The following is a 27,883-nucleotide window of genomic DNA, read 5'->3' as shown; positions in this document are numbered from 1 at the left end:
TATGTATTTGCTTATGTATAGATGGTGCTTGGCCACACTTAGCAGGACACAGGTATTGACTTTTCGTTGTTGTACTAGACAAGACAGCAATACAACAAAAAGAGGTAGAGTTGGTATCTGCCTTTCATTCCCTTGTAGATTTGGGGGTGGGAGGTGCAGAGTAATTTGTTCATGTACACAGGTTTTCTTATATCCTTTAGTGATCTTGATGAAATTTTCATGGAGGTACTCTGCAGTCCTCTCCTGACAGTTTCTAGGGATGGCAGCCTTATTTCTTCCTCCGTAGTAGGATACTTTCCCACCCCATTCTGTGATGACTTTGGCAGGCACTGTTGCAGAAAACTGGCTAGCAGCATACAACCAGTTTACACTGTGCTATCTGTGTGTGTTAATCTCAGGAGTGAGAGCGCTGCTAAAATAGCCACCTTCTGGGGAAAATAGTGCCATTGCCCTGTATTCATACCCATGGAAATAAGAGCCGAAATTCAGTTTTATGCAACTGAACAATTCCCTTATTCCTCACCCTACCCCCTGTCCTGGTTGGGACCAGACAACTCGGGTGTGCAGAGGTGCTCCAAAGGTGAAGAATCAATAAGCATGTCTTACTTAAAACCCTTTCAGGAGTAAGGGAAGGGAGTTCTGAAACTTGGCTTTCACGTTCCATTTTGATTATAGATACAGTGATACATCTGTGTTTTATCTATAGCTACTGCCATTGCAGCCTTGAGCGGGTACTTCTCCACTCCCATGGAATGCCAAACCTTGAGGAGAAAAGAGGATGTATTCAGTGAGATCCTGCAAGCCAGTGCTGCATTGGACTGAACAGGGCTTAGAGGGTCAATACAATAGACAACATGGAGAAGGAAAGAGCAGACAGGAAAAAGTCCCAGCAGAAGAGCAAAGGAGATGCACCTGGACACAATGGGGCTTCTCTGGCAGCAACTAAATGCTGTAGATTTTTGTTGACCTACAGGTTCAACAATCAAGGATCCGTCTCCTGTTGCAGTCAATGGAGAACTCCCATTTTAGCACCTCCCTGCAGCTCTCCAACATTCCATGTGGCTTCAGAGGCCACTGTCCTACCCCTGCCACTCCCACCAGGGGACAGTAAAGATAGCCACAGTTTCACACATGCAGCAAGTGTGGGTCTCTCAGGTCTGTGTATATAGCCAACGTGGACTGAACTGACAGGAATGCTCTCTCCTTGTAAAGTTCTCAATTTGTTTGCTTGTTAAAAATAAATACACTAAACAGTTTCTTTACTGGTTTTGGATTGTAATAAATGTATATTTTTTGGAAATTCATCTTGATTATGACAGATGCAGCACAAAGCCTAGCATTACCCTAAACACCCACTACTTGTTAGTGTGCAGGGCTACAGAACTCATATTCAGTGAGAAACAGTGATAATTATAAATGTATAGCAAACAATTTAAAGGTGCATTTACAGTTATATTCATAGATGTACACCAAGTACCATACAATTCCTAACACTTCCAAATTTCTGGGCCAGGTAGAGCACAGTCCAGCACACATTACAATGGCTGACTCAAGTGCTGTTTCAAGCCCTCCCTCAGCTCCATAGTTCGGTATGGAGCTCTTCTAGTGGCCTTAGTCTCTGACTTTTCAAACTCAGCTGTTCTACTACTGCTCTTCAGCACCTCTTCCTCACAGATATTATGCAGGACAAAACAGGTGCCTCTACCCAGAGTCAGTCTTGAGAGTATACACCTCCAGCATCCCTTCAATTTACCATACATTCAACTGTCATGCTGGAGCTGCTGGTCAAATCTTTCCTTGCAGCTAAGGGGGTCAGTATATAACATCATGAGCAAAGGGTTTAGGCTACATTCCCATAGAATCACTATGGGCCTTTCAGTATGGCTAGGGGTAATCCAATGGCTGGGACAGACTGTCCCTGCTTGCAGTTTTCTGACTAGTCCTGTGTTCTTTCAGATGCGCGTGTCAGGGAAGGGTCGTGACCAGCCTTCACTGATATTAATGAAGCATCCCTGGTCATTTACCAATGCTTACACCACCTTTCTGTTGATGTACTCTTTGGCAAGGTGGGCTGGTACCACAATAAGGACATCTAATGCTTCCACAGTTCAGGAACCCTATTGCTTGGAAATCCATCTACTATGTCCTGCATGTTACTGAGAGTCAAGAGTTCTGCATAGCAGGAGACTATTAATGGCCCTACACACTTGCATGAAAATGGCCCCTGCATTGGATTTTCTAATTCCAGAATGATTGCTCACTGACCAGTAGCAATAGTGTCGTAAGCTTCCCTAGTGCACTCCCTTCTCAACTCTCAGTGCAGTTCTCATTTTGGGGTCTCTGCACTGGAGGGCTGTTGTGACCTCAGCACACAGATCCAGGAATGCTACCTTTCACATCCAAAACTTCTGCAGCCACTGCTCCGTGTCCCAAACCTGCTTTATGATGTGATTCCACCAATCAGACCCTGTTTCTTGAGCTCATAAGCAGCATTACATCTGCAGCTGAACCGTGACTACCACCAACATTACATTGTTTTTTGCTGTGTCCCTCCAGAAGTCTATCATGCCCCTGGTTGCTGCAGTTCTTCCTGTGGCTCTGCAAATGCCAGAGTATAGTTTGTCCTGTCTTTGCAGGGCTCTATGCTTCTGTTAGAGATGGCAGGCAGTGAGAAGAGCTGCATGGGTTTGTGGGTTAAAAAAAAGTGAAAATTACGGGCCATGGATGGCATAATGAGATGGAGAATGTTGCAGGATGGGAGATTGACTGCTTGCTCACACTCACTGCTGCACAACTCATTTTTGCCCCACCATTCATTACCAAAATTTTCCAAATACTGTGCACACTGGATGATTGCAAGTCACAAAGTGGGAGACTTACCAATGGTGCACCACTGTGCATCAACCTAACCACTCCTGATGTAACATGTTAGCCAAACTTCATAGTGCAAATATGGCTGAATTTGAGTTTAGTGGTCAGTGCAAGTTTGAGTGTAGACCAGCTCTTAAAGGGAGAGGGTGCTGAGCATGACCCCCCCCCCCTTATTTTAGAATCTAAGAGGTATCAGAACAGGAAAATTCAGCTGTTAATTTGTACAACTGATTTAGGTAACTTATGATAGGTGTTGTATAAATGTGGAAGGTATAGTGCAAGCCTCACAATTTACAGAATAAAGTTTTGTCAACAGCAGGAAAATGAGTATCAGCTGTAACTGATGAGGGTCAGGTATAATTTGAACCAATGATAAACATCACTTTATTTGCAGCTGAAGAGTGTTTACTAAGGAAGTTTCAGTTCCCAAAACAGGAGTAGATTAATAGAATCCAATAGCTGGAAATCAAAGCTCAAATTAAAACTGGAAATAAAGTGCAAATTTTTAACAGGTAACTAACCATTAGAACAATTTAGTAAGGGATGTAGTTGATTTTCCATCACTTGGTCTTTACATGAAAACTGACCATCTTTCTGAATATGCCTTAGTTCTGGCCCAGAGGACACTGCCCCACTGCTCCTTCAATTTACAAAGGCATCCATCATGCAGTTACTTGCCTGCTACAGTTGAAAGGGACCAGGAGGGAATCAGAGTGGAAGGTGCTGAAAGGTGAAACTCATGTTTAATTGGGCATAGGCAACAGCAACTCTTCTTCAGTCACTCTTCCACCCTCAGGAGCTTCTTCCCTCTGCTACTCCCACTTTGTGTCTCAGCATTAGGCTCAGAGATTTCTTTCCTGCCACCCACTCCCCCTTCTGCTGAGCTCCACAGGACCAACTTAAGAAAAAGTGGCTTTTCCCCCTCCAATGCACCTGTCCCCCATACCACAGAATACCTATCTCCTTTTCTGGCTAGCAGTGTTAACTGGGGCTGCATTCACATATTGAGTGCCTTTCCACCCCATAACACACCTGGGGGCAAAAAGGGCACAGCAGGGCCAAACATCCCTCAGTTCCTTCTTACAGCCCAGGGCTGTGAAGTGGTACTGCAAGCAGCATCTCTACCTTTGGTGGTTTGTGCATTTGCACAGCTGAAACAAATTTACTGTATATAATTATCTTTTTAGGAGTTACAATAGTTTATATAGATTTCTGTTCAGGATAAAATTCTTCAGCCCTTAATGGTGGAGCAAAAACTTCACGATTTCAAATATTGTCTCTCAGAGAACAACTCTACCTCTCAATGCTGGGCATACAGTATTTCTTTGCTGACAGAAACTAACAGTGGGTGATGATTAAGGTGAATCACTCCCGTTGTCAACAGCTCCAGAGAGACTATCACCATATTGGATTAGGAGCGTGAGTGGCACTGCAACCTCCCACTCATCACCCAGCCACTCACGTTGGGGGCCTAATCAAATATATTTTTACAATTTCCAAGGTTTCCACAGACTTTATTCAAATTCATGATTTCTGTGACAAAACCGTAGCACTGTTTATACCAGCCAAAAAGCAGCTGTGAGTCAATGGAGTTAAATCTCCCGTTTGAATTAACACGGGAGAGGTAGGCCCTGGGCTGCCTACAGCAGGCAGCTCTGAGTCTGTCCAGCTGCTGCACTAAGCAGCCCACTCCAGGAGGGGACAGTCACGCGGGGCGTCGGTTGCGCAGGCGCAGGCGGGCGCACAGCTCGGTGGTAGCAGGAAGGCAGCACGCGCTGGCGCTGGCCGCACGTTGATTGGTTAAGATCTTTTACCTGAATTGCCCCGGCGGGGGATGTTAAATCCTTCCACCACCCCCGGCCCGCCGCCGCCTCTCCTACCTCAGAGTGACTCTGCTGCCACGGGCCTGGCCCAACAGCACCCGCCCGCCCCTCCACACACGGACATGGCCTCTCCCGGCCTTACTGTACTGAACCGCGCGACTGCGTTTCCTGCCCTGCGACCCCTCTCTAGCATCCCGCGCACGCTCCCGCCTCCTTCCCCTAAGACCGGCCGGGCTAGTACTGGCAGGCTAGCGGCACTCCACCGCCTACTACTGCTCCCGCGGGGGCAGAGACTCTCAACAAAGTCCCTTCAGAGGGACGTCAGAGCCCTCTCAGTCTGAGCGAGGAGCGCCCTGCAGCACTTCAAAGACTAACAAAAGTCCCTTCAGTTTCCGGCCCGCCCCCATTTACAGCAGCTGGGGGGGGGGGAAGGGAGCAGTCAGTCACGCGGCGCCGCACGTCACGGGACACCGCGCTCCCTTAGCCGAAGCAACAGCAACCGTTGTTAGGCGCTGTTTCCGGATTTTTGCGCCCTCCCGAGTTCCATCTGAATGGAGTCCCGGGCGCAGGAGGCGTGGCTAAGACAGGCCAGCATGATTGATTGGCCCCGCGAGGCGCCTGCGCCTGGCGGCCATGGAGGAAGGGGGGCGCGGTAAGAGTCGAGTTTTCCCCTGCTCTGCCACTACTGGCCGGTGTGGGGGTGGGACGCGCTGGTCAGGGGGGGTTGGGGTGAGGGAGCGGTGCCGCTATTGGAGGCATCATCTGCGCCTTAGCTCTGCTTCTCTGTCCTCAACACCCCGTTACACGGCTCGGCTTGTCCCCGGGCTCCGCCACCACCCGCTGAGGGGGTCAGCACAGCGCCAGCTTCCGACCACCTGGCGCTCGCTGCGCACGTTGCTCTGCTGGCGGTGACATCCCCCCTCCCCTGACAAGGCAAACCCCTCCCCGAGCCACGATCCTCTTGGAGCAGGAGGCAGGCAGGCCGGCCGGCCGGCGCGCGGGTAGGAGGCTGTGCTGAGGCGCGCCGGTCTCGGGGCTACAGCGTGCGGCTGCCCGGCCAGCGGAACAGCACTTGCTGTCGGAGCGGCGCCGGCGGGCCAGAAATCCGACCCCTCCCCCACGTTAGCACTAGCAGCAAGCGCCGAGCGGCCGAGGAGCATAAACGTGGCGGGCAGGGTTTCGAATGTGTTCCGTGACGCTGGGCGGAGTTTGTGGCATGACGTCTGACGCTGGGCGGGGTTTGTGGCGTGACGTCTGACGCGGGGCGGGGTTTGTGGCGTGCCGCCCGCGAGCCATAGGTTTTTTTTAAAAAAAGCTCGCGGGCCACAACGAGACGAGCGGAAAAAACCCGCGGGCCGCGCTGAGGGCGCGGAAACGACCCTGTCTCTTCAGTGAGCTGCTCCTTTGCTCCTCAGGCCGGCCTCTGCTCCCTACCTCAGCCCCTAGCTGTGACCCGCTGTTGCTAGGGGCCCTCCTGCCTGTGCGGGGTCCATGAGCATAGATCCTGTGGGGTGTGAGAGGGTCCCTCATAGTGTCCCTTCTATTCCTAGGAATTGGGAGGCCCCTGGTGAGCCTCATATGCCTATTCTTCTCCTAAGGATGTTAAAAGTTGTGTGTTAATGAAGTTCTGCTTCAGCCAACCTCAAGAAGGAGAAAATGTCCTCCTCCCAGCTTTCTTTGCTCCCTATTTCCATGCTATGACTAGCTAAACTAAAAAAATTACCTTTCAGACTTTTTGTCAAGATGAAGTGAAGTTTTGGAGGTAGCTCAGCAGTGTGAGTTTGGGGCACATTGTATGAATATTGAGATCTTGAGGAAAATATAAACTGAGGAACTGCCTCGTGAAGGTTGCAGATCTCAAACGAGGCATTCAAACTATCTGACCACTCCATAACAGTTTAATTTTATTAGTGATCAGACAAATTAGATCTACAACAGGAAGTTGGTGGGCTGGTATTTCCAAGTGGCAACATAAACTTAGTTTGGGTGCCTTAATTGAGAAATGCAACCTACATGCTACATCTGATATATTTTCATAGAAGATTAGGGTTGGAAGGGACCTCTGGAGGTCAGTCTAATCCACCCCCTGCTCAAAGCAGGATCAACCCCAACTAAATCATCCTAACCAGGACTTTGTCAAGCCACACCTCAACAACTTCTAAGGATGGAGATTCCACCACCCTCTTAGTGAAAAAGTTTTTCCTAATATCCAACCATCTCTTCCACTGCAACTTGAAACCATTGCTCTTAGTTCTGTCATCTACATTTGTGATTATAAAAACTCTCATGCTTGAAAGATAACATGCACTCAGACTGGAAGACTGCCACCTTAAACACAGAAAACTTATTTCAGGTTAAATTATCAGATTTTTGTGTTCTGTATGAGAAGTAGAGCCCTGCAGAGGGACTGGGATCCCATGGGACCTACTGCCATAATGGTGGGAGCGGGATTAAAAATAGTCCTATTCAGAGCTCTAATGAGAAGTACATTCTAACAATGGGACAACAACAATCAGCATTTAATACCTGATGCCCCCAGCGTGATGCTGGAAGAATAGATTAACACAGCTCACATGAATGGAAGGAAGATGTCATAATGGTGAGAGTCATAAGGATAGCCGAAGCACTTATAAAACCAGGGAGACTTTAAAATCTCTGTAGTATGGAACCCATTATTTTAGCATTTTCCTGCCAATAGTTGAGAGAAATGTGCCTTCTACAGAAAGCAGAAGAAGCGACTACAACAGATTAAAGAGGATTATAGAATTATGCATAAATGGGAATTTTTGTTTCAGTAGGGATTTCTTCCTCCCTCACTCTCTCTTTTTCTCTCTCTCTCTCTCTATGTATGTTTTAACCTCTCTCTACTTTCCTACCTGTAACAAACTGGCAGTATTTACTGAAATACCTTCTCACAGTTCAGGGGAACTGCACTAGTATTTCTCCTTAATGGTTCAACAAGGGCATCTACTTTCAGGCTTCTGGCTCCCCAGCCATTGCCTTTCTTGGGTGGAAACCTGATTCTTTCTCCCCCTCCTGACCAGGGTGTTTATAGGCTGCACGGTTCCCTGACTATATTGTGATTTCTTCCTAGCAAAAGACAGACTGCCTAAGCAGGCCTGCTTCATTTCTCTCCTCAGAGATGGTACATAGTGTGATTGCCACAGTCATAAGTTACCCAAAGCATTTTCTAAGCAAGCAGTTTTAGTCTTAAGATAGAAAGCATTACAGAGAAAACAAAAAATAAAAGAATCTACAGGCATGGTAATAAACATACCAGAGATCACCCCCTCACTTCAACAAGGGCTCTGGTTGGCAATTAGTCCTTCAGACCCCATATAATGATGTTCCCTGTGGTCGTACGTTGATCACAGCTTTAGCTCAAAACAAGCACTCAGTCTTATGGGGCCTCAGTAAGTCAAAATCCTCATAGTCTTTCCCTAATGAGTGCAGCCCACCTTGGACCAGATGTCTTAATCTGTCTGTTGGATCAGACTGAGTCAGTTTAAAACCAGGGTGTTTATCCAAAAATCCTTTCTTTGTTGGTCCCTGGAGAATTCAATTTGAATGCAGACCTTACCAAGGGGGTAAGGGAGAGGCAGTTCTCTGGAGCTGTTACAACCTGAATGAATTTGCCTGATCATCCCCTGCTGTTATCCTGTTTACCCTTCCCATGGAAATACATACAATCCTTCAGTAACCTACAGACAATAGCATTTTTAATGCAATAGACTCCCAAGATACTAAATACAATAAGGTTTGTCCAAGATATTGCAGGATACTATCAATCTGTCTCACACCCTTCTGTTAGTAGGTGTTGATCCTGCTGAGAAAGGATTGAGTTCTGTTGACCTATTGAGCGAAGTTAGCAAGCTACATGATACCTAACTGGTTTACAAGAGCAGTACAAACGACACGATGGAAAGAGAAGATCAAGAATGAGGGCTGAGTAGTCTTTTGGGAGGAACCTTAGAAACAGGCAAGACCAGGAGAAGGTTTTTATCTTATTTGCTTTGCTAGTAAACCAAATCCCCAGAAAGAAATTGAATTTAGACTTCATGTGGTGTGTGGACTATGTTTTTATAGCAGGATGGGAAAGATATCTGCTTACCCTCTTCTTGTTTGATGTCTTTCTCCCTTTTCCAATTGTCATCTCTCACCCTTTGTTATGCATTTTTCTTTGCCCTACATCTATTTTGTGTCTGTCTCCTTCCTTTCTCATGTCATTCCTTTGCTCCCCAAAGTAGTTGGCATCTCCTTAACTCCTTTCTATGTTTATTTTTAAATTATTTTGAGTTACTAGTAATGGTAAGAAAGTATTTAAAACTTTTCTTCATGTATCCCTCGTTTACTTTAAATATTATTGACATAGGATCTTGGAGTGAAAATATATTGGATTATTTTCTGAACACTAACCAGATTAAAACCAGAGATGGAGCTGAAATCATCTGGTATCATGCAGCAAACAATAAGTTACAAATGAAAGAGGCAATACAAAGTAAGTACTGTAAGGGACAACGGATCTATCAGTGTCACTGTTTTCACATACAATATTTTTATGATGCTATAATCTTAGTTCGATAACATAACATAGAGTATTATTTTGCAGAGTCCAAAGTTAAGATGTAATTAAATTCCATATGGATTTGTGGAAAGCGTGTACTCAGTTTGGTTCTTTTGGGGATAAACAATCTTTATTTGACTCCAAAATAAATACTTGGATATTTGTACACCCCCAAGAAGCACATCAGCCAAATGCAAATATTTGATTTAAGTGTTATCGTTAACCCAAATACTGAATTGCAGTTTATGTTTTTAAGGATGTTGAGACTATGGCTATTAAATGTAGAATGTTTTTCTGTTGTGACCATAATAGTTAGCTTAGTTGTGCTGTCACCCTTATTGACAAAGCACAAATATGGATATGGCAATTAATAGTTTTGTTCATTCTGTCACCTTAGCAATCTTCATAGGTAGTGTAGTCACTTCTGTTGAAGTCACAAACTTAAAAATCTTGCAGGTGAACAGCTGGTGAACTCTGCATCCAAAAATAACCAGTATTATTGTCATGAGATGAAGTAGCATAGTACATTTCAAGATGAGATTGACTGTGACTGTTCACCTGACTTTTTCTGCTTGATTTTTAATAATAATTGCTAACTAGTTATTTTTTGTCTCACTAAATCAACAACTACTCTCTGTTGTCCTTGCCCTGTTTTTGTCCCTATCCAGTTTAAGGTGTCATTGATTAATAGATCTTGAATGGAACATTCAAAGTGCAAACTGGTCAGTCCTCACTGCTGGCAAATAAGCCACTGCCCAGAATTCCACTTACGATGTGAACAGTGCATTCAGGTGAAATCAAATGACACAAGTCCAATGTTCCTTTTGTGGTGACAGATTTGTACATGTCCAGGAAGATCTGACTAAAGTGAGGCATTTCTGTAGCTATGTGAATAGTTCCACAACCTTAATATTGAGTCCACTGCTGAATTCACTTGATATCTGCCAACAATGAAGTGCAATGAGTGAAGAAATTTGATTTTGCGCATTTGAATTGAACTTGTGTAGGCCATTCTATGATACACACATGCAGCTAACGATCCAAAATGTCACCAAAATCTGTCATTCCCATCAAGATATTGGAGAATACAAAAACATCTGCCAATAGGCATCATTCATTTTTCTGGAGTGACAGTGGTAATCTTGGTCTTCTGTCTCGGTTGTGATGACTGTGATCTATTAATCAATTATATTGCAGAATCTGTTGGTTCCACATTCTCAAAACAATCTTATTAACAGATCATCTTCTATTCATTGCTTTTGAAAATAAAGGTTTATAATATTTTAATGTGAATATATTGGATAATCTTTCTTAGAAGCTCTGCACTATATATTTTTTTGTTTTTGTTTTTTCCTTTCATGATGATTTAATTCAAATTGTTAGATTTTGTTTACAGTGAAATTTAGTTTGATTTGTGAAGGAATTGGGAAAACAGGTTACTTAGTTACCCCGCTTCCTTCTGAAAGTACAGTTATGTCTTGTGTTATGTCTCAAGTCTTTAAATCTAAGTAAAATGTGTGTTTGTGTGTGTGTGTGTGTGTGTGTGTGTGTATATATATATATATATATTCATATATGTATTATAGGTAGGGCTGGTAGGACTGCCTATTAAGATTGCCCAGCACTTTCCTTTATAAAAGCCTGTTTCCTTTTCTTATAACTTTGCTGTACTTTAACCATTTGGGCTGAAATTCTCCATGCTGGGTTTCTGCCTCAGGCTGAATTGTTTTGAAAAGTTTCATCCAACATGGTTCAGTCAATTACGAGAATGGGACTAGGGAAAAACAAGTTATTTTGGCCATATTAAAAAAAATGGGAGACCTTTTCTTTGAGAAACTCTGGCACTTTGGAGAAAGAGCTTGAAATTTGGTAGGAGAATGGCCTTATGAGGCCTTTTCTGTTCCTGAGTGAAAATCCATCCGAATTTGGCCAAATTATAAGTCTCTGAAAAACTGCAGTTCACATGTGTAGTAGCGACTTCTTAAAGTTTAACAGTTAAAATCTCCCAAAATTCTGTCCTTACTGAGCATGCTCCATCCTCTCTAGCTTTGTGATAGTAGTCAAAGTGCTTAAATCCCACTATTCATAGGTAGCTACTAATTGTGTGTTCTTCATTTCTGTGTGCCTAATTTGAGACGTGGGGTTTGATTTGCAGAAGTTCTGCATACTTACAGCTGCAAATGAAGTCAATGAATGCTGTGCATTGAACATATAAAATGCTATATAATGCTAGATATTCTGAAAAATCAGGTCCTGCACATCTCAAATTGGGCACTCGGAATTAGTTTTTTATCTTAATCTCTCTCTGCCTGAGCTCTCCATCTGTAAAATGGGGATAATACCGCCTGTCTCATCTGACAGGAGTGTTGTGAAGATAAATCAGTTATCTGTTAATGTTTGTGCACTTGGATACTGTAGTGATGAGTGCTGGAGAAAAGCCCCTGGGGGAATTAATAATTCTGTATTCAGAGCACAGTTTGAATAGCATAAAGTAAATAAAGCCTTTTTAAAGCCTTTAAATGAAGCCATGTTGAACAATGGGAATAAAACACAATATTGACTAGTTGTTCATCAAGTGAACACTGTACATCCTGTGCACCGAATCAGGCAGGATCTTGTGGAAAAATAGTATGTGATCATATAATTAATAACTATCATAATGCATATGCAAGAGGAGGTTGAATTAAGGTTGTACAGGCAACCTTAATTTGGCATTTCCTAACTTTGGAGTCCTTGACTTTGCAACTTTATAATGGTTTTTTAATGTAGTTTTTGTGTGTAATATATAATACACATGCACAAAATCTGAAAAATTGGACCTGGACATGTAATAATATTAATGTTTTAAATGAACAGGTGCTGCTCATATGGTAGAAGCAGATATTCTTCTTTGTGGTGAGGAAGAAGGAAATGGTGAACCAATCATGGCTCATCCTCCTGAAACAGACAGTGACAACACCTTGCAGGATTGGCTAAATGAGATTGTGAACACTAAAAAAGGCATCAAGCTGGATTTTAAGAGGTATGTAGAAAAGATTCACAAGAACTCAGCATTATTATTATTTATTAATAGTTACCACTGACTGGTTGTGTGTTGGTGCTGTCCATTGTAGGACAAAATTCTGTTTACAGAACTTTTATTAATAGTACATTTTATTGTAATGTATGTATTACTGAATGGTGAAATACAATCAAACATAATAAATGGTACTGAAATACAGTACCATCAGAAATGAATGATCCTAAACAGTACCCAAAGTCTGTTGTTTTTTGATTGGTTGTGGGAATATTGGGGTTTTTATAATTTCTTTTATGAATAAATGTGCACCACAGAGGTATTTTTCAAACACAACTTATTTTTATTAATGGATGCAGTGAAGCTATTGGTCCCAAGGCTTTAAAATATTGTAGGCTACTAATAATATTGCATATGCAATAAACAGTTACTGCATTTTAAAATATTGCTGTATAGTAATTATTGCATATGGCAAAGCTGGTAGGTAGCATCACCCATAGGTAAGGTTGCCTAACACTGTCTATTATAATGCCTAGTTTTCAGTTGCTTGTAACTTTGCCAAACTGTAACTGTTCCGACTGAAAATTTTAATACTGCGTATGTGGTTTAGGCTACATTTGTTTTTGTTTGTTTCAGAAAAAATAGTTTAGCTGTTTCTGAGAATCAGATTAGGGAAAAAGAAGTTGTTTTGACTCTGTTGATTAAAATTTGGTAAGAATTATTTAAGAAGCTCTAGTGCCTTTATTCTTTGGAACAGGGATTTGCAATTTAAGAGAGTGCTTTTATGTGAAGGATGTACCTTTTATTGTTCCTGTGAAAATCCATCCAAATTTGGTCAAGTTGTACGCTTCTGGAAATTGCAGTTTGCACATGCTCAGTGGTTTGTTAGACTGGTATTATTCTACAAAGATTCTATCTGTAGTGAGCATGCTCCAACCTAGGGATGCAAGTGCATGACTTTCCCTGAAATTTATCCTTCTGCTACTTGGGGTCACTGTGACATCAGGCAGTGGAACTGAGATTAGGGAGACTCTTTCTCCAGGGGTCTCAAAGCAGCCCCCCCACTCCACTGGCATTCAGGCAGCATGAAGGTGAAGGAATAGCTAGCCTGGTACAAATACAGATTGGTAAAGCTCTGTGTATTTCACAAATGCAAAGTAACACACACAAGGAAAAGAACCTTGAAAAATAACATAAGATTTAAAAACTCTCCAAGCAACAGCAGCTCCTGTCCCATGTTCCCTGCTCTGGGCGTTGCAACTGAGTCCACAGGGTCACAGCACTGCTCATTCAAATTTGACCTGGTCACCCCTCCATCATCCAATGTCACCAAAGGCCACCCACCCAGTGTTAGGACCTGACTCCCCACCTCAAGACCTCCTATCCCTCTGGGGGAGAAGGGCTAGATGGCGGTTGGGGGAATGTTTGGGGAGGGGCCACTGAGACTGATGGGGGAGAGCTGGGGTCCTGGGTCTCAAAGGGGGGCAATATTTGGTGGGGGTGTAAGGAAGGAGTTCCTGGGGCTAATAGGGATATTGCGTGGTGAGATTTAATAAGAGAGGGAAGTATATAAGAAGGGCTGGAAGCACCTGAGGGAGATCCCTGAGAATATGGGGGAGGACTGGAATGAGTGAGCTAGAGAAGGAAGCATAGGAGTTGGGAAGATTCATGGTTCCTCATGGTGTTTGTGTCACTGAATGTAGAAGTGAGGGTTATTTGGGGGCTGTAGTACTGGGTACATTTCAAGGGGGACTCCTAAGGAACTGTGCATGGTGTTTTGTAGTAGCTAACTGTGGTGGGGGTTGGTGAATGTCTCAAGGCATGGAACAATAATATGATGTTAGTATGGATAAACTGGGATTTACACTGTTTTTATTTATATATAGTCATTTGTGGTATTCCATTAATTTAAATATAATAAAAAAAAACCCAATATTTTTAATGGATAATATAAAATGTCAAGAAATTCACCCAAAATCAAACAAAAACTATTACAAAAAATAATTTCACATGGCTCTACAGATAGGCAAGGAGAATGGAGAGAGGGTTGCAGGAGGCAGGAGGCAGGTGATGGTGCAGAGGCAGGAGGTTGGATAAGAGCAGAAGGGGGCAGTACCCATGGGGATGTATAGGAGCAGAGGAGGTGGGGTGCAAGAGTCAAGGGGGTGGGTGAATGAGCAGAGAGTGTGGGAGGGGATTGGGGAGCTGGAGAGATTGGCTAGGAACAGACATACATAGAGGGAGGCTGGGGTGAAGGGCAGAAGGATAAATAACCACTAAAAACATTCCCCTTCAGAACCTGGGATCTAATTCAGGATTTCTGAGTTTCTACATTTTTCTGCTGTCAGCAAACAGCTGTGAAACCCACTGACAAAGTGTTTGTCTTATCTCTCTCTAGTGAATGGTCCACATAACAATGGTAGTCTTTTGTCTTCTTCAGTTACTTTGTTAGCTCAAGAGGTAGAGGTCCATGCTGTGGATTTAAATATCCCTACCCTGTTAATGACTCATATAGGGTTGATATACTTCCATGTGATTGAATATCTATTTTTTCATTTTGCTTTTAAAAAAGCTTAGGAAATTACATATGAAAACTACATTAAGGTTGCAAAGTCAAGTAATCAAAAATTAGGGAATGCTAGAATAAAGGTTACTTGTGTAACCTTAATTCAGACCCCCTGATGCCAATACATTATGATGATCGCATGTAATTTTTTTCCTACAGAACCCTTGCCTAATGCAGTGCCCATAGTGAACTATGTATTGGGACTGAATCCTGGTTGTGTGAGGAATGAGCTTAACTGTAGAATCCTTACCTCATTTGTTGTAGAAGATGGAAGGTGTGTAGTGAATGAGACTGGGGATTACAGGAAGACAAAGGACCAAGGATGGTCTAATGATTAAGACAGTGGAATGCCACTCTTGAGAGTTGGATTTTATTACTGCCTCTGCTACAATTCTACAGAGTTCCCATGTGATGCTAGGCAAGTCACTTAAACAAGACTTTTTCCAGGTGGCCACTAATTGTGTGTTCCTCATTTTCTGGGTGCCCATCTTCAGACACATGGTGCTGGATTTTCAAAAGTACTGAGGGTGGAGAACTGAAGTATATTTGTATTATTTGTTAGAAATATGTGCTCCTCAGTGTATCTATGGGATATTACTCTGGCTGAATGCACAGTTAGATCAAAAGGAGTTGTAAAAAAACCAGGCAGGAAAGGTAAAACAATGGCCTGGATAAGGAGCCTACCCTCAAACACAGTAGTCAGTTTTTTGGCTGTGAAGTGGATCTCCTCAGATCCAACTCTGGTGACAAGTCTTTTGCTGAAGCTCTGAAGATGAAAAGACCCTGAGTGGTTACAGGCTTCTGGAGAGACACTCATGCAGGTGTCAAGTCCATTGAGCCTGCTAATTAACATGGTTTCAACCAGGGGAGTGTAATCTATGAGAGAGAGAGTGGTTGGATTATGGGATCCCACCCCAAAGGTAAGTAAAGGCAAGAGCTTGCCACTTAAAAGAGGGTGCACTTGGGGGCCTGGAAAAGGGTTTTGGAAAGGGCAGCATACCCAGGGATTGTTACACTGAGTACTCTCAACTGCAAGTGAAGTCTGTTGAAGGTGAATATTTAATGTGTTATAAAATGCTGAGTGCTCTGAAAAAATCAGACCATCACAAGAATTTGTTTACTTTGGGAAAACATTAAATAACCAGAATGAAATGTTGTAACATCTCACATCACAAAGAAGTAAAAGATGTAATACAAAAGTTAAAAACTGGAGAAGATGCAGGTGAACATCAAATCACTGGGGAAATGTAGAAAGTTTGGGATGATGAGAGAGTTGATAAAATCACCAAACTTTTCAGTAAAGTTTGGGCTCACCTGCAGAACCATGGGAAAATGGCATTGTTGTCAACATACCAAAGAAAGGTGACCAAGACAACTGCAATAACTTATGAGGTATTACACTCTTTCCAGTGATAGGCAAAGTCTTTCGTAGTATCTTTTAAGCAGACTAAAGGAAACAGCTAAGGCTAAGGGAAAGACAAGCTGGATTTTGATTCAGAAGATCATGTGTAGACCAGATTTTCACCCTAGATTAATTGACGAGAGCATCAAATGGCAAAAACTCCTCCTCATACACTACATAGATTTTAAGAAAGCATTCAACAGTTTCCATTGTAATTCACTCTGGAACATCTTGTCAGGAATCAGGACTTGCAGCAGAGCTAACCTCCAGGCAGCCTCATCAGTACAGGTTGCCTGATTGGCCACACTGCCTGATTGGCTTTAGGGGCCAGCAGGCCTGCTCGGCGGCTCAGTGCTCATACCCACCAATGTATCTGCTCCTGTGTTACCTTGTTCCTGTTTCCCCAGCTTTGTTTCTGTCCTGCCCCTGCCTTTAACCCCTCCTTGCCTGCTATCCTGCTAGCTGCAGTTCCTGAATTCCGGCTTGACCCATGGCTTTGGCTTCTGACCAACTCCAAATTGACCTTTGACTCTGGCCTTCAGTTCCTGCTCTCTGGTTTGAACTTGGCTCCAGCTTCCAACTATAGCCCTGACCCTGTTCCTTGGTGCCTGATACCTGCTCCAACCGCTACCCCTGATGCTTTCTCTGACCACTAGGCTGGACCACCATTGTCCTGGTTGGCTGACATATCTTGAAGTGTTGTGGTATACCAAAAACATTAATAATATCATCATGGCTTTGTAGCAAGGTGCAGCATGCACAGTTAGAGTAAACAATGACTTGAGCAAATGTCACAACATAGAAACTGGTGTCATTCTTTCACCTCTCCTGTTGATATTCCTATTGATTTCATTATGAGGAAAAGTGTAGATTAAACCATGTAATGCCTGTGTTGTATCAACAAAAGTGACCTAGAAGATATAGAGCTGACATAGCTCTTCTAAGTGTCAGCTCAACTAACATGCAAGCAAAGACCGAAAACCCTGGCACTGGAGGAAAGGAAGGGAAAAATGGGAGTAATAATCAATAGAGCTGGCTGGAAATTTTCCATTGGAATAATTTTCTGTTGGAAAATTCCCTATACTTGGGCCTGAATATGCATGCACAGTAGCTGTTTTACAATCTACAGAGATTCCGCCCCCACGTTTTGAAAGGCATAATCGAATGTACAATAGAAATGCAGAACTTAATAACAGTTGTAAATTGCCATTTATATCTGTTGTCCTTAAGAAGTATATCCCTTACCTTACAGATTTTATGTGTTTTTGAAAATACAGAATATGTGGGTAGGCTAAATCCTTTTATTGCTATAGATTCTGTAGGTGTCAGCCATGAAGCAAGAGGGAAGAAAAAAGTGCAGTAGTTTAAAAAAAATTGTTGAAACTCATTTAAAAAACACCCCCCTCTTCTTTTTCCTTGCTAAGACAAGTTTCCAGCCAAATACAATGTTTTATAAAAAAGTTTTAAAATAATGTTGCAGTAAAAAAAAAATAGTATAAAAGCATTTAAAAAATACAGTACAAGCATATAGTACAAGCACAGCCTGGAGAGTAATATGAGAGAAGCTGTTTTGTACAGAAGCTCTTGGATAAAATTGTTCAAATATTAGAAATATGTACCATATAAATACAGGAGTCTTTTGCATATTACTCCTGTTGGTTATCTTTAATTCACTCCATCAGCATGATTGACCATATAATGACACTTTTTATGCTGGCTTTGGACATTGGCATTGTGGTGGGACAGATTCTCATCCTAGTCAGGAAGGGTTTTTTTAATTTACCTACTATTTATGTAATAAAAACATGCTGTAATATGCTTAGTTGCCTTAAGAGCAGCTGCTTTGGGTCCCTGAAGAGCATCTCTGTGTCTTTAGTGGATATAGATTTTCTTTCATGGTTAATATTTTTAGCTTTTCTTTTTCTTTCCTGCTTTCATAGCAAGTACTTTCATTAGGAAGCAAAATGATACACTCTCCTCTGGTTTTGATGAGTTTCTCAGTTGTATGTTGAGAGTATGTCTGCGCTGCAGCTGTGCTGCCGGAGTGCCGGAGTGTAGATGCCTCTTATGTCAATGGAAGGGGTTTTTCTGTAGATGCAATTAATCCACCTCTCCAAGAGGCAGTAGCTAGGTTGATGGAAGAATCCTTCCCATAATGCCAACCTCCACTGCCCACTTGTAAAATTTTCAAACAAGCACCTTCCTGCTTTTTTCCCTGCTGGCCCTCACACTTGGGAGACACTCCCTGTAAGCATCCACAAAATTAACTATTTTTCCTCCTTCAAATTCCTCCTTAAAGCTCTCCTTTGCCATGATGCTTCCAAAAAGTTTGACAATGGTTAGGCTGCTGGTAAGCTGAGACCACTGTTTATTGTGCTGACCAATATTGTCTCATTGTTTTCTTGTACTCCCCCATTGGTCCATCTGTTTTCTTATAATATATGTAGATTGTAAGCTGTTTGGAATGTCTTTTTGTTCTTTTTTTGTACAGCACCTAGCACAATGGGGGTGCTAGTTCATGACTAGGGCTCCTAGGCACTACAATAATACAAATACTATCAGTTTGGGCCTTTTGTGCCGTTTAATTCCAAGAGCTTGGAATATTAAGGTAAGAACAGGAACAGGTAGCAGAAATTTCATCTGTGAACTGTTTCTGGGGAGAAATATTTTTTTTCCTTTTATCTAGGGAAATCTACAAGCTTTTAAAGTATATTCTGAGTTGCCTGATATCTTTTGGATTCAGTGGCTTGTAGCAACGTTCGTTTGGGGACATCTGGAGCCTCAGCAAAGGCATTCAAATAGATTCCCAGCTGCAGTACCATGACATTTCTCACCCATCTGTTTTAAATATGCTAGGTGGGGAGAGGAAGAGTTTGCATAAATGGTATATGTGTTTGTGAGCGAGAAAGGGGAATAGTAGATGGAGGTTTCCTATTAAACAGAGAAGGTGGGAACCTCAACCAGGGCACGGTGAAGAGGAAGACATCTTGATTTATCAGGCAGCTCAACCAGAGTTTCAGTGAGCATGAAGCATTTCATACTTCATACCATGCAACAGTGAGGCATAAGCTTTACCCATATGAGCATTGTCACCTGGATATGGTTGGGATGGGGCCCCATAAACCAGGGGGTCCCCTGCAGTTGGTTAACAGCATTGCCTGAATTAGCTCTGGCTTATAGAAACAGCTTAAATAAAGAGAGTAAGTGTGTGTGTGTTTGTATTGTGATATGACAAGGAATACTAGGAATGTATTGTCTTACTGATAGTGTGTTTATTTTTACAGTCTAGCAGCAGTGCAGTCCTCTATGATGATTCTTGAAGGCATAAAGTTGCATCTGAAGCGACCTGTGTGGATTAATGCAGACATTCTCCCTGGACCTAATGGAAGTAACACTGTGGTGGATGCAAAAAGATTTCTAGACACTGTAACTTCATTCTTCCCGGATGTGACCTTATCGCTGGGCTGGACAACTGGGTGGAAGCCTCAACAATGCAATAAAGGTAAAGATGGAAAATATACATGCTGCAAGGCTAAAATTTCCTCTTCATTCATTTCAATTACATGCATGCAGTTACTTTTGCATACATCAGTGTCAGTTTAAAAAAACTGTAATGAATATAAATAAAATAGAGTAGAAGAAAATAATGTCGTTAAATTTGTCATCTTGCAACTTATTTAGTATAGAATTGGAAAATAGGGTTTATGAATGTATATAGATCCTGTATTTATTTATTTAACCAGTTCCTTAGGTATCAGGGCTTTTACAGTGCTGCTGTCAATCCTTCCAGCTGTCAATATTTCAGTCCCATCTTGGGCAAAACTCCCACTGAATGACTGCAAAATCAGGCCCTTAGTATGAAGGCTCTGTGAAATTAATCCTTATTCAGACTTCTGCAATAATTAGGAACAATGAGATGATTCAAGGCAGTTTGTTAGTTCAGACAAGGTTCTTAATGTCTTAGTGTTTTGTTTTATTTGAAATTTGTGAATCTGAATCTTTTGCAAGGGTTTTGTAAATCTGGCCATGTTCACTCCTGCATGCTGATTATTCATGAAATTTTTAAAAGTGAAAACAAATCTGACTATCCAAGGAAGTGTAAAAAAGGGTTAAATATTTAATTACAGTTCATTTCATTTATCTATACTGGATATTATTAGGACAGGAGCTTTTGTTTCACCCTTATCTCACTGTATAATGAATATAAAAAGCAGATGATCTGTGGTTGCATCTATTGCATTTTCACACCCAATCGCCTTTCCATCAAAGAGATTGTATGAAGACTTTTATAAGCTGAGAAACAGAAAGTGAAAGCTTATGATGTGTGCACTTGTAAAAGACAGCAAAATAATATTTAGCAGCCAAAGGCACCAAAGATATAAAATTTCATTCTGACACTTTCCAGTTTAAAACTTCAAACAGATACAGGAGTTAGGTATAACATCACTAGTAGTAGACACACAGATTCTGATTGATTATTTCTGCTTTTGAGAAGATATTACATGTAGCTGGGAAAATAAACTAGCATCTGGTTTTCATGTAACTGTCTTCTCAGAAGAAGCTAGTGTAGCATGTAAGTAAGAAGACTGTTTGTAAGATAAGGTGATAATTAACTATGTACTACCTTTCCTAGGTTAGTTTTTGTCTTTCTGTAATCAAGTTGTAACACTGTTGTTGTGCTGTTTTAGGCAGGAGCAGCCAATGATATTTGGGTAACAGGGCTGTCTGGTCCTCCTTTCTCCCAGCTCTCTGTGCAATACAACATTCCAGAGTGCATTGCCCCAGGTAGTGATGTTGGTACTCTATTACCTGGGCACTAAATTCTCTGCTGAGGCACTAGTGATATCAGCCCAGACTTTTTCCCAGAATGCCTTGATACAAACAGAAAAACAATGTGGTTGGTGTGAATGCACACAATTGATGCATGGCTGTTGTGCAAAATGTGACTGTATGGACACAATGCAACTGCACTTACTGTAACTGGATATATGAGGTGGTTATTATCTGCATATTAAATTACAGTTCTACATATAGGCTGGGTCTATATTAGTCTTTTCCCCGAAAAAAATTGCACTACGTTAACAGTGGTGCAGCTTCACTGGTGCAGCACAGGTGTAAATAAGATGCTGCTGGCACAGCGTTTTTACCACTGTGATGTTATAGGTTGCACAGGTAGCAATACCTGTAGTTAAGTTTACTTGACACTTTCCATTATAACTGTTTTCAGTTGCTTATAACTTTGCCAAACTTAAGTCATTCAAGCTGAACTTTTCCATGCTAGGTGTCTGCCTCAGGCTAATTTTTTTGGGGGGAAAGTTTTAACTACGATGCCTGGTCAGTACCTCTATGCTTTGGAGCATAGACTTGAACTTTGGCATAGGGGTGACTTGTGTAAAGGATATGCCTTTGGCTGTCCCTGTGAAAATTCACCCAAATTTGGCCAAGTTATAAGCTTTTGAAAAATCACTGGTTGCACATGCTCAGTAGAGATGTGTTTAGAGTTTGGCAACTAAATTCTCTAGATTCTCTAGATTCCAGCATGTGCCATCCATACAAAATGATTGAGGATGCTGCATACTGGGGTTGGCAGGCCTGATCAGGACTTTAACTGCACTTCCGTTTACTGGGGAGGTATTGTGTTGCTGGGCATAGGAACTAAGAGCAGGGAGACTAGCTGTCACGACTGGGATGAGGGTAATCAGACCTAGTGGTCAGAGCAGGAGTTGGGTGTCTGGCATGGTCAATTATTGAGAGGTCAGAGACCAAGACAGCCCAGAGGGCAAACCGAGAGTCAGGCTTCAGGAGTCTGGCAGGGTCAGGTTACCAGGAGGTCAGGTGCCAGGTTGCAGAAAGCAATTGAAGAACAAAGCCAATGACAAGCCAGGTCAGAAACCATAGTCTAAGGCAGGGGTTCTCAAACTTTTTTTGCTGGGTCCCCCTTTGAAAATATGCCAGGCTGTGGTGACCCCTCCCCCCAAAAAAGTGATGACCCTTCCATGCCATGACACCCTTAACCGGCATGCGCGGGGGCTGACCACTTGTGACCCCCACATAATAACCTTGTGTTTGAGAACCCCTGGTCTAGGGTTTGTTGTGAGCAAGGTCTGGGGCAGAAACAGGCAGATATTCTGCCACTAATGTCCGGCTGTGTCCTACCAAGCCCAGCCTCACTGGGTCCCCCTCTGGGAGCCCAGCCTAAGCTTTCAGTGGCATCAGCGGCACAGAACCCCCATTGTCCCAGGTTCCAGTTCTGCAGGTTCTTACACTGGCTTTCCCATATTCTCAGTGTTTTCCCCTTCTGTTGCCCAGGCGGTGTGGAGGAGAGGAGGAAACATGCTGACTCAACTGCAGAGGGGTGAGGAACAGGAGAAAGGGCATAAGAGTTTGCAGCGGGAGAGGAGTTGAAGATGTGGAATAGGAAGGAGTGGTGGTGCAGGATCTGGGGATGTGGAGGGATAGGAGGGGGTGGGAGGGATAGGCAGGATATATGGAATAGGGAGGGATAGAAACATGGCATGGAAAGGGAATATGGGGTGGAACTGCCAGAGAGGATAAGAGCAGGAAGGGGGACAAGCTTACCCCCAGTCGGATGCTCTCACTTCCCTTGGGCACCAGGCGGCAGCAACATGCAGTGTCTCCAAGGCATGTGCAGGGCAGGACAGGCTGCTGACTGTCCACTTGCTAACTCTGGCTGCTTCCTTTGCGCTTCTGCCTGAATCCTGCTCACACGTCACTGCCCAGGGGAAATGAGAATGTGGGTGGGTGGAGCGTCTCTGGGCCTAGATCCTTCCTGCAATCTTCTGATGGGTTGAGGTTCCCCATTGTTTGGGGAACACCTGGTCACCCTAGGCAGAACACCCACTGACTTCAATGGGGCCAGGATTTTACCATATCCAATATTTCTTTGACTATATTACAAATAACACATAAGTAATTGAAATGCATAATTTACAAATATAAGTTAATTTTTCACTATTTATGCTGATATTTACTTCTGGTATTTTTCTGAACTTGGATAGTGAAAATGAGTAGTCCATTTCATTTTTGTTCATAGTCATGTTTTGATCATTTTTAGAAATAGTACATTTTCACAAAATCCACATGTTGACAGTATGGAACAATGATATATCTTTAAACCTAACTATTTTATAAATCACGATACCCTTTATATTCTGACAGGAATGTGGAAAGTTTCTTAATACTGCATCAAATGATCTTTCCAATAGGATACAGTTGGGCGATGGTGTTAGAGATGGCCCAGATATGTGATGCACTTACTCAGCCTGTAACGTTCCCTGTAAGAGCAGCTTTGGTACGACAGTCAAAATCTGAGTTGCTTTGGTTATTACAGAAGTCAAACAGGTAAGTTTGAGGACTTCTAATTTAGTCATTTGCATGGTAAAAATAGATACTAGTCAGATATTACACATTTATTATGTGCAAACATGTTACAAACCATGTTGAAAAGCTTTTTCTGAAATTACTCAGTTTTTAAATTTGGTTTGTCATATATTAATTTGCATTCAAGATAGCTACTACATTATTAATAACAGTGCAAAATGAAATTATTTTTTTAAATGTGAATTTTCCCCATAAAATATACGGTTTAAAGATATTCTGCCTGATGTATTAAAGTGGGGCAATTTATGTGGTGCAATATATTAAAATTCTACAGAACTTATTTTTCAAATTATTTAATAACTGATCTTGCAAAGGCTCAAAACTGAGGCACATTGCACTAAATTCCATCACAAAGACTTCTCAACTCTAATTTAGTCAAATAGACTTAATAGTTTAATCTCACAATTTGGAATGAATTCAAACCAATTTAAACAGCCACATTTTTGTATACTTTGTATCAGATTCAGTGTTTACATTTCATGCAGTTCTGTGATTCAAATACTTCAAAAGTGAGGTTGCTTAAATGTCAGTTAATAAGATTGCTATGAAATTTTGCTTAGATACTGGAGAGAGATTATGTGTGTTGTTTCTGAAACACTGATTCATATTTCCATTACAAACTGGTTCTTAAAAACTCATAGTAAGTTTATAGGAAAAGAAATATAGTAGAATGACTCCATGTCAAGACTTCTGAAGAGAAGATTTTCTTTTCAATTACTTTCCCTTTTAATCTAATCCTAGGTAGGCCTATACATAATCTATTGATGTACACTTGCTATTTTAGTTTATTATAGTAGTTCCTAGAAACTCCAACCATGATCAGGGCCTCAGTGTGCTTGGCATTGTACAAACATTGTACAAGAGACAACAATCAAAAAAGATACTATTGTCCTCATTTTACAGATAGAAAACTGAGATAAAGAAATTATAACTACATTAAAAAAAAAAACTTCTAAAAATCACATTCTTATGTATAGAAATGCTTTTTCAGATTACTTCTAAATTGTGCTATTTTTTAATCTCCCAGGGTAGACATAAGTGTTGAATTTAATTGAGGGGCTGGGAGTCTCCCTTTTCAATGGCATAAAGCTCCTGTTTCTAGCTCTGTAAGGTCACATGATGATAACTGATCTTACATCTGTCATTTATCTTGATTGGCTTATGGCCCAAGATGGACAATATTCAATATAATTTTGGAAGGAGCAGACAGTGGAGATTTCCACATTAGTGGGTGTAGAAAAAAAATTCACTTTTTTTTTTTTTAATATAGTGGTGTGGTGTGTGTCAGTGTTTTTTGGAATGTTAGAATAAATTTGGGGCAGATTAATTAGTGATGAGTGAAGGTGAGGTGGTCAAGGTTGATGATAATTTCAATTAATAACATAACTCTGCAATTCTTGTGTGGTAATGCCTCCTATATTTAAGATTGCATAGCATTTTCCACTATAACACCCTGTTTTTAGTTATTTATTGCTTTGCCAAACTTTAACCATTCAATCTGAATTTTTTTTATGCCAATAAAATTCTGCCTCAGGCTGAATTTTCTTTTTGTGAAAGCTTCAGCAAAAATAGTTCTGCTTCTTCCATAAATGAGGTTAAGGGAAAAATATGTTTTGCTCCTATTCTTTTTAAAAAGTCTTACAACTGTTTCATCAAGAAGCTTTGGTGTCTTCATGCTTTGGAGCAAGGACTTGAAAATTGGCTGAGAGGGGTTGCCATGGTGTGAAGAATGTGCTTTTTGTGCCCCTCCCCATGAAAATTGAACACTAATTTGGCCAAGGTATGAGCCTCTGAAAATCTTAATTTTCACATGTTCAGCAGAGGCTTGCAGCATTATTCTTCAAAGATTCTGCTAGCACTGAACATACTCCATTTTACCCCCCACACTCAGCTCCTGTGTGCCAGCTAGATTGTGCATGCACCAACCCCATAGAGCGCCTGAGCATGTTTTTCCTGGCAGCGTATGCAGATTCTGATTGGGGGGTTTCCAGCAATTGCTCTTCTCGGCAGCTGGAGGCCATTATGGTACCAGCCTCCAGAATTGAGAGCAGAGAGACTCTCTTTTATGCTTCTCCTACTGGTACCAACGCAGAATGGAGGAGGCAAGCCTGACATGCTTGAATGCAGAGAGGAGAGGAAGAAGGAACTGACTGGGATGGACATGGGCAGGTTGAGGAGGGTGATGGGAGAGGGATGGGGCAGGATGTGAGTGATGGAAAGAAAGGCAGATAGGGACAGAAGGAGACAGACTGAGGATATGCAAAGGAGTGGGCGGAAGGAGGCAAATTGGTGGACAATGAGTAAAAGACTTTGTAACCAGTAGAGCACACTCCCTTCAAGAACATGGAATAGAATTCAAAATTCTTGAGTCCTAACATTCTTCTGCTCATAGCAAATGGCAGCAAAACCTACTGGCAAATTGTGTCTCTCATCCCTCTCAAGTGGCTGGCCCACATAAAGGGTAACAACCTATTACTGTTACCAGTTACTCTGTTAGCTTAAGTAGTAGAGGTTTTTGCTGTGAATGTAAAGGTTCCAACCCTACCGATAACCCATTCAGGGTCAATGTGATTGTTCTTAATAGAATTTCTGTTTTTTTCAGGTTGCTGTTTAAACACTTATAAAATTATATACAAAAGAACTACATTTAAAAAAAAACAGTAAACATGCAAAATCAAGCACTCAAAATTAGGAAATGCCAGAACTAAGGTGGAACCTTCAGTCATTCTCCTTGTGCATGAGCATTATGATATAATCTTTACTTACATGATCACATACTACTTTTTCCGACAGAACCTTTTTATTCAGTGCACATGATGGGTGGTGCTCACTGAATGGGGTAGATGTTCAATATTTCTTTGTACCCTCATCATTCAGTATGTGGCTAGGGCCTTATTTACTACACTCTGTTGAAACACTGCACAGAATACAGAATTGTTAACTTCCTCGTGGGCTTTTCTCATAGCACTTACCATTGTATGAGTAGTTCACAAACTTTAAAAAAATGTACCTTATGAGGTAAGATGGTGGTGTTATTCCCATTTACAGGGAAGATCTGAGACACAGAGATGAAGGGCAAAATTGTCAAGTGTCTACTAATTTGGGGTGTCCAATTTGAGAAGCCTAGGGTCTGATTTTTTTTTCAAAGTACTTAGCATTTTATAGTACTTCAGATGTTTAGTGTATAGCTCCAATTGACTTCAGTAGCCCCAATGAGAATTCAGTACTATGGCAAATATGGCCCCAGGTATCTCAAGGTGGACATCCAGAAACTGTGGGAACACAGTCCGTGACCACCTATGAAATATATGGTTTAAGTGATTTGCTTAGCATCGAAGAGGCAGGGATAGAATGGTGAGAACAAAAAAGTAATATTGAATAGCTGCCATTGAGCATCATCCATCTTGTGGACCTGTGGGGAAAAAATAGTATGTGATCATATAATTAAAGATTGTATCATAATGCACATGCACAAGGATGCTGAATTAATAGTGCACAGGGCAACCTTAATTCTGTTATTTCCTAACTTTTGATTGCTTGACTTTCCAACCTTAACATTCTTTTAGTTTTTTATATGTAATTTTGTCTGAAATTAAGATTCAACAGTCCTAATTATTTTAGAAGCCTATTAGTATTGTAACTTTCTGTGTGTCTGATGCTTTCTATTAAGATAAAAATATGTACTTTTAATAACTCTGTTAATACAGGTACAGCCTGACTGTTTGGACAGGAAGACAAGATGAGTACCCTGTAGAAGACCTGCTCTACATCAGAGAAAACTTTGATAAAAGTAGGGTTTACTATGATATTTTGGAACCACAAAACTCTGAATTCAGAAAAGCCATAGGAATAGAAGTATGAATATAAAGGAAATAGCCACTGGCACTATAAATTATAAATTAAACAATGAATTCACACTACTGTGGCTTTTTTGGGTAATGTTGATTGCTAATTTGGCTCCTGAACTACTTAGGTCTGAGTATCACTTGTCTAGGTGCCTCAGCTCAGGGGACTGGATTAAATGAGCTCTCAAGGTTCCTTTCAGATCTACATTTCTGTGATTCTATAATTCTATAGGCCGATCACGTAAATCAAAATTTCTTCGTGTCTTCTTCCTACACATTGATCTCCACTAGCTTTCTGTGAAGCAGTGGTTTTATTTTAAGGGCTTATCTAAACAGTGTTACACCATAATAATTAAATCTACTGTAATTTACTTCTTTTGTTATTTCAGTGCAAG

At 41.6% G+C, this 27,883-nt stretch overlaps 1 protein-coding gene across 1 annotated transcript in view; it reads left to right on the top strand.

Moving 5' to 3' along the window:
- Positions 1-27,560, top strand: part of FAM151B (family with sequence similarity 151 member B) — a 30,588-nt gene extending 3,028 nt beyond the window's left edge. The window contains exons 2-6 of the mRNA XM_067569008.1: positions 9,067-9,192; positions 12,115-12,280; positions 19,527-19,744; positions 23,469-23,604; positions 27,351-27,560. Of these exons, the coding sequence (XP_067425109.1) occupies positions 9,067-9,192; positions 12,115-12,280; positions 19,527-19,744; positions 23,469-23,604; positions 27,351-27,504 (800 nt within the window). The 3' untranslated portion in view covers positions 27,505-27,560. The remainder of the gene's footprint in view (positions 1-9,066; positions 9,193-12,114; positions 12,281-19,526; positions 19,745-23,468; positions 23,605-27,350) is intronic.
- Positions 27,561-27,883: the final 323 nt, after the last annotated feature.

Source organism: Emydura macquarii, unplaced genomic scaffold (genome assembly GCF_026122565.2).
Source record: "Emydura macquarii macquarii isolate MOO-44397 ecotype Brisbane River unplaced genomic scaffold, CSIRO-AGI_Emac_v2 contig_2897, whole genome shotgun sequence".
Taxonomy (NCBI): Eukaryota; Metazoa; Chordata; order Testudines; family Chelidae; genus Emydura; species Emydura macquarii.
The sequence above is the reverse complement of the archived record's forward strand: the minus strand, read 5'-3'. Positions and strand labels throughout refer to the sequence as shown.